The following is an 11,520-nucleotide window of genomic DNA, read 5'->3' on the forward strand; positions in this document are numbered from 1 at the left end:
TTCTGTCCCCATAGTCCACCCTTAAGCCCCGTTTGGAAAGGATCCAGTTAGAAATCTCCCCTTCCCTTGCTCCCCTGAAGAGCCCTGGTCGGCCAGTGTTTCAGGGGTGGAGGGTGCTGCGAGGAGGCCAGGAGCGCTTCCGTGCACGTGAAATGCCCAGCAGCGTCTGCCAGACCCGCAACCCCCGACCCTCCAGTCTCCATGTCTTAGGCAAGCCAAATTCGAGAGTTATATAATTTCTAGTGCTGCTGTTTCTCTTGCCCGAGGAAACACTTCATCGCGTGGAGGGTGCAGGACATTTCGGTGCTCTTCTGTATAAGATCGGGGTGTGGGCAGGGGTGGCCAGCGGTGGCAGAGAAATGTCTTTTCTGCAAAAGGAAGGTGGGTAGATTGGAGAGAGACTGAGAAAGGGTGGATGTGGAAGCCAAACAGCTGCACTCCCATTTAGGAAATCGCGGACTATTTGCATAGTGTGTGATTGCATGCCTAATACTACTACAGCGTCTCTGAAAACACCTTTAGGGGAAGGTTTGGTTTCTCCTTTCCAGCAGCCTCAGTGTTTTTCCTCGCCGGATAGGAAGCTGCGTGTTTGCGAAGAGATGATGTGAATGACTCCAGTGTGAAGAAGTCTGCTTCGCCAAATCATCCTGCATCAAGTGCCCATTGAATAGCACTGTCACTTTAATGTCTCCATGCCAAGGGATTGCTTTCCTTCTTTTCAATCCTCTCGGTTAATACGCGGGAGGATCAGGATCTGAGGGGCATTAAGGATCAAGCCTTGGGGGCTTGGAGAGCACAGAAGAAAAATAGGAAAGTGACAAACTGGATCGTGTTTTACTGAGGGGGCAAGATACAGAACCAGTAAATAGAAGGGGGCCTTTGAATCTCTCTTCTGCCCCACAAAACTGTCCAAACTCACACAACCCTGAAAAGACTAGAGTAAGACGTTTTTAAAAGTATTTTTGAAGGGGAAGTTTAAACTTTTTCCTAAAAATTGATGCTCTTTATTACCAACCATCTCGATCATGTATAAATTAATAAGACAACGGTCCTAAAATTGGTTTGTGCCTTAATTGAGTTAGTTATTCAAAGTGTTGCTGCCTGAAGAGGAGTTTTAGCAACATTTTCTATCCGTAAGACAACTTTCTCAGCTTTTAAAACAAGAATATATATTTTACAAAAATTGAAAAACTTGCTATTTTTTTTTCTTTGAAGACCGTGGGCAGTGTAAACTGTTTGGTTGTGGAGAAATGCATCATTTTTTTCTTTATTTGAAATAGAAGACTCAGCCTGGATATCAAGGCTGACCTGTGAAGAGATTTGCAACAGTTAACCTGGCTCCATCTCCATTCAGCTGGATCAAGCAAAGACTTGAAACGAGATCTTGAGTCCAGAAGTCAGTGAAGAGACCCAAGAATGCCAGTCAAGAAGAAAGGTGGGCTATGAGGTTCATACATAACATATGATTTTCCCTTTTCTTGGCTATGGTTTTTGTAATTTGGATTGTATTCTATTGCAGAGCAAAAGTTTGCCTAGCTTTGAGTAAATACTTACTGTAGTAAATATCTGCTCAGTAGCACCTTTTAAGTAATATTTTGTTATAGTAAAGTTAATATTATAAACATATGTGAATTAATAAACCAGGTAGTTGATGTTTCCATTTATAATCAGAATAGGTTCGGTGCTATAGATTTGGGGTTTAAAGCTCAGTTTAAGTAATCTTTTAAAAAGAAACTTGTTCAATGGAGTTTTCCCCTATGAGTTTGCTATTTATTGAATGATTATGAAGATGTAACATATGGCAATATTTGTAAAATTATAGCTTTTATTTTTTATACTTAAAAATAGACTTCATATTTGAATTTATTCCAGTGTAAGTCTTCACTTTTGTAGTAATTCACAACTTTGATAATTTATTCTGTGCTATTAAACAACTGTTTTGGGAAATTTCCTAAAACAAAGCATATAACTTGCTCTTTTCTTCCTTTCAATAACCCTTATCACTTTGATCAAAATCCAGTTAGGTTCCTGGAGCATCATTTATTATATGTCAGAGACCTTAAAGGTTCAACTTAGCCTGAGATGAACTTTATTCCACAGGAGCTTAGTGAAATTAGGCCTTTCTGTTTCTTACAGATGATATCAGTAATAAAGTTTATGGAGAATTTTGAATTAAAATTTAGAACACCTTTGAAGTTTACTGTTCTGGGCTAGTACAGATCTGAATGTTGTCCAGTTATGTTGACTGCTACAATTTTGAATTTGAGACCTAAACTGTAGGTTACATCCTATGACATATTTTCATATAAAATCTAGAGAATTTATATGGCATTTTATGTTGTTAAACATAAAATAAAATTTATCCATCTACTTCTTGGTTTGGAAGATGTATTAAAAACACAGTCAATGAGATGCTTTTCTTTTTTTTTTAAATAGTCTACCTAAAGGGGGACAGAGCTAGAGCTATCAGAAACTGTTGAACCATCTAGAATTGCACTTTTGCACCCTGGGGTTGAAAAGTAGAATTGTTTCCTCCTCTGTCATTCCTCATATGACTACTGAAAGAGGTGAGCTGTTTTTGATATTTTGCAGCTGTACCTGGCCATGTCGGACATGATTGGCTTAAATGGAAAGAAAGAAAGGTTTGGGAAATGTAGCCAATAAACAATGCCTTTGATTTCCTTAACTCAGTGTGTGTTTTTTACTTTCTACTATTTCTGCAGATAAATATTTTTGGAGTACCTCATTTAATTTTGCTTATAATTAAAGATGACAGAGAGAGAGAGAAGGAAGGGGAAGAGGAAGGGAGGAAGAGAAGAAGAGAAATCACAATTGATGGTTTAGGTGAGACTTAGGTACACAGACTGAACTTAAGGGTTCTAAAGCCAGTAGGCTCAGTTTCTTAAAAGTTACTACATTTAAAAAAAACTTCCAGAAATTGTTCACATATTACTGACAGTTAATAGTTCAAGAGAAAGTGTTGTAGTTGTTCTCTTTGCCTTCCTTTCTTCTTTAAAAGGTGAGTGAATATAATGAGACTAAATTTTAAGGTTATGAAGAAATTCTTCTAAAAATGTATATATTTGAATAACACTAACCTATAATGAATTGATCTAGAGAATTTATATTGTCTTTAACAATATAAATTAAAATTATTAATATTAACATAGTTTTGAATAGAGGCAACTAGTCAAATTATTGCATGTGTTTTGTTATTCTAATCGCTAAGCTTGCTATGTCTACTGCTTCTACAATTTAAGAAAAGTACTTGAGGTTTTAAATTAGATTCTATAGGTAAGACCGTCTTTCATTCTTTTGAATACTTTTCTCAATTTATTGCTGCATGGTATGATATGCTAGAAGGAGCTAAACTCACTGTGATTTAAGATAACCACTCATTGTCAAATACCTCAATTTCACCTTTCCTATCCACTGTCATCTCTGCACATGTTTACAGATTTGTTTTGTCAACCGAAGACTTTTCTGTTTTGTTGTTACAATTGTTTTCTTGAGTCTTTTTTTTTTTTTTAAACTTCAGGATTCTATTATCTGAAGTAGTAGCTTGATTTATTCACATAGAACCTATAGAACAATCTTTGGCATATTTTTGTTTGTAAAAATGTAGAGTTAATTTAAGGTAGGATATGATGTAAGATCATAGAGAGCTGAAGACATTCATTGAATTGGATGAATGTTCTGTTGAGTTATTAATCCTAGAACAAAAGTTAGTGGTTGTTTGGGCTTCATGCTCTCTGTAGAAAATGCTGGTTTAAGTTGTTTCAATGAGACATTTTAGTGCAATGCAGTTTTATTTTTCAACTTTAAAAAAATCATAATTGAAAAAAAAATCATAATTGTTATGTATGGGAAGGAAATAATTACTTTTATTAACTTGTGATAGATCCCTTTCATGCCTGTGATTTTGTAAAAATGCCCTAGTTGTCTACTGGGTATCTTTTATACTTCTGTACATCTACTCCTGATGTTTTGCAGTTGTTCCCAGTTCATATAAAGACATGTTTATCAGGTACTGAAATATTATTCTCATATACAAGCCTTGACAACGTATCTTCAGAGAGGAAGCTGGATATCTTATATTTTATTGTATATAATTCAGAAATCTAAAACATGATGATGCCATATATCTTATTGGCACGCTTAAAATTGAGATTGATATTTCTTGCCCATAATCTCTTTTATAGCCTGGCTTTTGGCTCACTTTCTTTTCTTCCTCCTCCTCCTCTTCCTCCTCCTCCTCCTCCTCCTCCTCCTCCTCCTCCTCCTTCCTCTTCCTCTTCCTATTCCTCTCCTCCTTCTCCTTCTCCTTCTCCTTTTCCTTTTCCTCCTTCTCCTTCTCCTTCTTCTTTCTTCTTCTCCTTCATCATCATCTTTTATTTATTTATTTATTTATTTATTTATTTATTTATTTATTTACACTTCAGATTTTTTCCCCTCCTGGTCCACCCTCCAACTGTTCCACATCCCATACCTCCTTTCCTCCCCCTGTCTCCACGAGGTTGTACCCACCCACCCACCCCACCTGACCTCTAAACTCTCTCAGGCCTCCATTTTCTTGAGGGTTAAGTGCATCTTCTCTGACTGAACACAGACCCAGCAGTCCTCTGCTGTATATGTGTTGGGGGGCCTCATATCAGCTGGTGTATGCTGCCTGGTTTGGTGGTCCAGTGTCTGAGAGATCTCAGGAGTCCAGGTTAATTGAGACTGCTGATCTTTCTACTGGGTCATACTCCTCTTCAGCTTCTTCCAGCTTTTTCCTAATTCAACCACAGGGGTCAGCAGCTTCTGTCCTTTGGTTGGGTGCAAATATCTGCATCTGACTCTTTCAGCTGCTTGTTGAGTCTTTAGGAGGGCAGTTATGATAGGCCCTTTTTTGTGAGTACTCCATAGCCTCAGTAATAGTGTCAGGCCTTGGGACCACCCCTTGATCTGGATCCCACATGGGGCCTGTTGCTGGACCTTCTTTTCCTCAGACTCCTCTCCATTTCCATCCCTGCAGTTTTTTTCAGACAGAAACAACTATGGGTCAGAGTTTTGACTGTGGGATGGCAACCCCCTCTCTCACTTGATACCCTGTCTTTATGCTGGAGGTGGGCTCCATAAGTTCCCTCTCCTTACTGTTGGGTATTTCATCTAAGGTCCCTTCCTTTGAGTCCTGAGAGTCTTTAGTCTTTGAGTCATCCCAGGTCTCTGGTGGATTTTGTAGGGTTCCCCCCAACCTCTTACCTCCTGAGGTTGCCTGTTTCTATTCTTTCTGCTGGCCCTTAGGGCTTCAGTCCTTTTCCCTACCCAATACCAGATCAGGTTCTCCTCTTCTCCTGACCCCTATCCAATTTCCCTTCCAGGTCCCTCCCTCCCTCCCTGCCTTGTGATTGCTTTCTTCTCTCTCCCAAGTGGGACTGACTATATTCTTGGCTGACTATATTCTTACAAGTGTCATTTCTTACTTTATCTGGGGAAGAGACCTTATGACTATTCTTATTCTTTCTTCATTTAACATTTTCTTCCTTCATTATATGTTTCCAGCACTTTATGGATTAACCTAGTTGTTGTAGTATGTCACTGACTTCCACCTGCCTCTCGTTATCTGTGTCTACTTTTTACATCTCTGTCATTTCTTTCTGTTGCATTCTGAGTTCTTGACCTGCCTGCTCTGTCTCTGGTGTGCTTTCAGTACAGATGTGTGCTGCCTCATTTGCTTCTAGCTCAAGTTAAGTTAAAGCGGTTTGTGTATGTTATAAGTAGGAGTACCTATGCATGAGCTTATTGATGGGGTTCCTGAATGGCTACTGTTTTCCCTTTGCATTTGTGTTTCTAAGTTTCTCATTGACTTCTCATGTTTACCGTGGCAGGGCTCTATCTAGATGCCTTTTCTAGTCACCCAAACTTCATTTTCACCTTTATGTACTTATCAAAACTAATAAAACTTGAAAGAGTTATGCCTTGGATCTGTCCAGAAAGGACTGAACAAAATTTATCAAAGGCTTGAGAGCTCTCTAAATAAATAATTTACTATGAATGTCTCTGAAGTAGACTTCTCAGTGTTGTTAGAGAAAGTTTGGAAATCATGTAATCATAGATTCCTGATGTTGAAAAGCAACTGTTAATCCAGGAGTCATAAGGAGAGAATATTCCCGGAGAAATAAAAAAAATTTTTTTTTGTGTTCTCATACTGATTTAGGATAACTGATGTTAGGAATCAAACAACAGCTATAAAATAAATTGATATAGTAATTGCCTTTATTTTATTCATGTTATATATTAGGAAAATTGCAAATAATACAGTAATTACTTTTTACATAAGATGAGTGACATGCTCAGTTCTGTGGAAACTTCTTTATGCTCCATTCAAAATCAAACATTTAGTCTTCATTTTCTACTTGCTATTAATTACTTTTTTGGCTAGCAGAATCTAGTCAGTGAGAACACACACACACACACACGCACATTGGATTTAAAAATGTTTAGTTAAAGCATTCAATCCATTCATGTCTGATCCCTCATTGTTATATAACTATATTCACAGAACTATAAGAACACTATTATTCGGTATTCATATGTTCTTTTTATATCCTGTTTTAAAATATTTATAGTTTTCATGTCAATGATTACCAAATATTTTATCATACTGCTGAGTTGCATGACACCTTTTATATTGGGAGAACAGAATCTATTTCCTAGCCACAGTTCCTGCTCAGTAATTTGTAGCAGTCAAGAGACAAAGGTTCTGCAGCCTCAATGGAGGTTGCTTCGTCAGCAAAGGATCATGAGTTTTGCCTAGACTCTTCTGTTCCAGTCATTTCAAATTCTAGCTAGTAAGCTTTCTGCATGGGTTCAGTTTTTAGTATGTCTTGCAAAACTATTTCAAGAACTATGCCCAAGTCACCTCTATTATGAAACTATTGTTCTGACCCCATTTACGCTAGGCCTTTTGGATCAAGAGCTGCTCATGGTGTCTCATACCTGTTACCCAATTTCTTAGGAGGATGAGGCAGGAGGATTGATATAGGTTTGAGGCTACCCAGGGCTACACGGTAAGCTTCAGACCAGCTTTAACTTAAGAGTTGAGACCCTGTCTCAAAAAGAAAGCAACAAGCTAAGAAGAGCAAAAAGAATGATGCAAGGTAGAAAATCCTTAAAAATGAATTATTTAATTTAAACTTCCAAGACTGTGGATAAGATTTTGTAGCATCTCTCTTCTGATAATACTATCTTGTTAGTCCCCGAGGACCTACCTAGCCCTTGTTGGGTTAAGATTCCGAGGTTTTATTGGAGTGGGACTATCATTCTGGAGCTCTATGACAGCTTTATCATTGAAGTTTGATAGTAAGATTTGAAAGAAATTTACTAGCTTTCATAGGTAATGACTAAATTATTTTAAAAGGTAAACATATGTAGAAATTTAGGGCAAATATATTCACTTCTTTATCAACTCAGTAAAAGTTCGTTGTGTTATTACCATCTATCAGATATGTTTTAGAGAGGCAAGTGATCTTCCATCTGCACTTTTATGATTCTTTTTAAAAACTTAAAAATTATTTTATGTGTATGAATGTTTTTATACACATTTATGTATATGCACTAAGTGCATGCCTGGTGGCTGTGGAGGCCAGAAGAGAGTGTTCAGTCCTCTTGAGTTACAGGTGGCTGAGAGCCTCCATGTGGATGCTGGAAACTGAACATGGCCCTCTGCAAGAATAAAAAGTGCTCTTAGCCATTGTAGGTAGTTTTTGTCCATATTATTCTTGAAATCTATTGGGATATAGATATGGAAGTGAGCAATTTTAACATTGCATAGTTATGTTAACATACTCTGCCTTGGAAACAGATAAAGAGGACTGAAGGCCATCTAGGGAAGACGTAATATTTAACACAAGATACAGAAAATGACAGAACATAGAATATAGTCAAGGAGGAAAAGACAAGCTGCTGTTTCAAATCATTATTTTCTATACTATGAATTATGTCATCATATTCTCTTTTGCCATCATCACTGTCCTCCTCCTCTTGTTCCACAACACCAGCAGAATGTAATACAAAGAACCAGGCCATTCTCAGAATATCATGCTAGAAGACTTGACAGGTCTGTTAATCATGATGCCACCAAGCAGCCTGTAAAAGCTGCTCCTTTAGCAGGAGGGGTTTGCAGCCCCATAAGAGGAACAACAATATGAACTAACCAGTACCCTCAGGGCTCACAGGGACTAAACCACCAACCAAAAAGTACACATGGTGGGACTAATGGTTCCTGCTGCATATGTAGCAGGGGATGGCCTAGTTGGTCATCAATGAGAGGAGAAGCCCTTGGTCCTGTGAAGGCTCTATGCCCCAGTTTAGGGGAATGCCAGGGCCAGGAAGCAAGAGAGGGTAGGTTGGTAAGCAGGGGGAGGGGGAGGGAATAGGGAATAGTTTTTTTTTTTTTTTTTTTTTTTGAGGGGAAACTAGGAAAGGAGATCTCATTCAAAATGTAAATAAAGAAAATATCTAATAAAAAAAGCTGCCCCTTTAATTCCCTTTCTCCCTTATCATTTATATCCTTTTTTTCTCATCAAATATTATGTGTAACTGCACGTTTACAAAGTGCGTGGCAGACTTAGTATGAGAAGCTCATCCAGTGCTCTCTTCCCTGTAAGGTGTGATACTCTGGAATGGCGAGTGGGATCACAGTGCAGCAGAGACGAATGGGTGTTGGAGCCCAATGATTTGGTAGAATCTGGCTAAAGTTACATAAGAAAATCAGGAGTTGAACTTTAAATTCTTCATTTTATCGTTATATGTAAGTATACTGTAGCTGTCTTCAGACACACAGAATAGGGTGTCAGATCTCATTACGGATGGTTGTGAGCCACTATGTGGTTGCTAGCATTTGAACTCAGGACCTTCGGAAGAGCAGTCAGTGCTCTTAACCACTGAGCCATCTCTCTAGCCCCTAAATTCCTCATTTTTAAAGCATAACTGTGCTAATATTGCTTCTAAAGATTATTATGAGAGTCAAGTACCTAGTTCATGTAAAAACTGCTCTGTAAATGGGAACATGTTTACCGTCAGAATACATTTTTGGATAGTGGGTTACATCTGGAGTCAAGGTCCCCTCCCATGAGTAATAAGGGGTCTAGCTTTGGGAGCAACATTGCTCAGATATGATGGTGATATAAGTGATCACAAAAAGAAAATGCCACAGTGTGTGTTTTTAAATACATAGGATAAATATCTAAGTATTATTTCTCATCGACAGATACTAAAGTGATTTATAAGCTACAACATGTTCAAAATAATTATAAGTTGTAACCAAAATCTGCCTCTGCCTGTCCAGGTATTATCTCTACTATTTAAATTCTAACTCATTTTTTTCTTTTCATATTTCTTTTTGTTCTCGTTGTTAAAAGCAGAACACTTATTTTAATGGGTAGCTGGATAGAAAATGTATTTAACAATTTGCTGTCTTCATCTTTTCTGTTGATTATTACTTAATATTCATGCTTGCCATTCTTCTCTTCAAAAGTTCTTTTTATTGTTTGAAAACATGGTTGATATGAGAGGAGTAATTTATTTATTATTTATTTATTTATTTATTTATTTATTTGTTTTTTTGAGACAGGGTTTCTCTGTATAGCTCTGGCTGTCCTGGAACTCACTCTGTAGACCAGGCTGACCTCGAACTCAGAAATTTGCCTGCCTCTGCCTCCCAAGTGCTGGGATTAAAGGTGTGTGCCACCACCACCTGGCAGGAGTTATTTATTTTAATAGAATATTGTGGTCAGTAGATCTTTGTTAAAGTAGATGATCTTTTATATCTTTTGCAGTGTGGGAGTAGCCTTAATTTCTTAGGGTGATATAAAAAGAGGAAACACCATGATCCTTCCCTGGTAGGCAAAGTGGCAATATGGTATAACATGAAGGTATGGGCTTGGTACCAGAGACAACCAAGTTTTATGCCTATTTGCAGCCCTTTGCTAATCATAGAGCCACAGGTAATGATATGATTTGGTCTGACATGTCTCCCAGAGGTTCATCCACTGAAGGCTTGGTTGCCAGCCCTTGAAAACCAGCCTTGGTCGCCTTGCCTAGGTAGGGTCTAGTGGAAGGATGGTGGATCACTGTGGATTTACCCTTGAGGGGCATTAGGACCTCTTATCTTTCCTCTCTCTCTTTCTTTTGTTACTTGCCAGCCATGAGGAGAAGAGGGTTTCTCCCTCTCATGATCAGCTACTTTGTCATCGGTCCAAAGAGACAGGCTTAAGTGAGCATGGACCAAAAAACTTCAAAACCATGAGCCAAAATAAATCTTTCTCTTACACCTATTTTCTCAGTGTTTTGTTTTATAGATTGAAAGCTAACTGGTGACTTCATTTATTTTGACCTAAAGTTTCCTCATTAGCAAATTTATCTAGTAGTATTTCTTGGGATGTTTGTATAGATTAAATACGATGATATAGGTTTAATATTTAGCATTGCCTAACAAGTACTAGGTTATATTGTTAATAATAAAATGACACATTTTTGTTATATTATTTAAAAATGAATACATTTTATAACATTTTTATTGTGTCCATGTGCACATATGTATGTGGGTACACATACAGAGGACCAGAGGATTGCCGTGGAGATTCAGTTCTCTTCTTCCACCTTGTGGGCCCTAACAATTGAACTCAGCTCTCCAAACTAATATGCAACTTTCCCCCAAAACATACACTTAAAAAATTGCATGTATAAGCCAGGCAGTGGGGGCGCACTCCTTTAATCCCAGCACTTGGGAGGCAGAGGCAGGCAGATTTCTGAGTTCACGGCCAGCCTGGTCTACAGAATGAGTTCTAAGGACAGCCAGGGCTTGACAGAGACACAGAGAAACCCTGTCTCAACCCCCCCCCCAAATGCATGTGTGATATATATGTATAGGTTAATGTATGGTGTACCACACAGGCGTAGGTCAGAGAACAGCTTGTAGAGTCTGGTCTCTTCTTCTCCTTATATGCAGGCTTTTGTGATTGAACTCAGATGTTAGGTGCGAAGGCAAGCACTATCTCTTGAGCTATTTCATCAGACCTTTATTATTTTAAAGTGTAAATTTTAATACCTGTATTTTAAAATTGAAAACCATATTTTTATATACTGACCCCCTCTTCCAACTCCTCCTAGAAGGTCCTCCCCATCCAGTCTCTCCATGCCCTTTCTGTTTCTCTTTTTCTCTTTAGAAAGCAAACCAGGCCAACATGGTAAACAAACAACTAGAATGATAAAATGAAAACAAAGAAAAAACACAAGAAACACACACACACACACACACACACACACACACACACACAAAGACCTGATGATAGTAACTTTTCTATTGTTATTCTTTACTTGATTATTTTCATATGAATATCCTTGTTTTGAAATAAAACAAAAACTTCAATAAGAATTAAATACTTAGAAAATTCCCTCCCATCCACTCTCCCCTCCCCTCCCCTTATTCCCTTCCCCTTCCTCCTCCTTCCCCTTCCTCCTCCTTCCCCTTCCTTC

The 11,520-nt window shown here is 38.1% G+C and overlaps 1 protein-coding gene across 4 annotated transcripts in view; it reads left to right on the forward strand.

Moving 5' to 3' along the window:
* Positions 1 to 246: 246 nt before the first annotated feature.
* Dlg2 (discs large MAGUK scaffold protein 2) overlaps positions 247 to 11,520 on the forward strand; it is a 1,953,494-nt gene continuing 1,942,220 nt past the window's right edge. For all 4 annotated transcript variants that reach the window (XM_031387347.1, XM_031387348.1, XM_031387349.1 and 1 more), the window contains exon 1: positions 247 to 1,435. In XM_031387347.1, coding sequence (XP_031243207.1) covers positions 1,417 to 1,435 — 19 coding nt within the window. In that variant the 5' untranslated portion in view covers positions 247 to 1,416. The remainder of the gene's footprint in view (positions 1,436 to 11,520) is intronic.

This window comes from Mastomys coucha, unplaced genomic scaffold (assembly GCF_008632895.1).
Source record: "Mastomys coucha isolate ucsf_1 unplaced genomic scaffold, UCSF_Mcou_1 pScaffold21, whole genome shotgun sequence".
Lineage (NCBI taxonomy): Eukaryota > Metazoa > Chordata > Mammalia > Rodentia > Muridae > Mastomys > Mastomys coucha.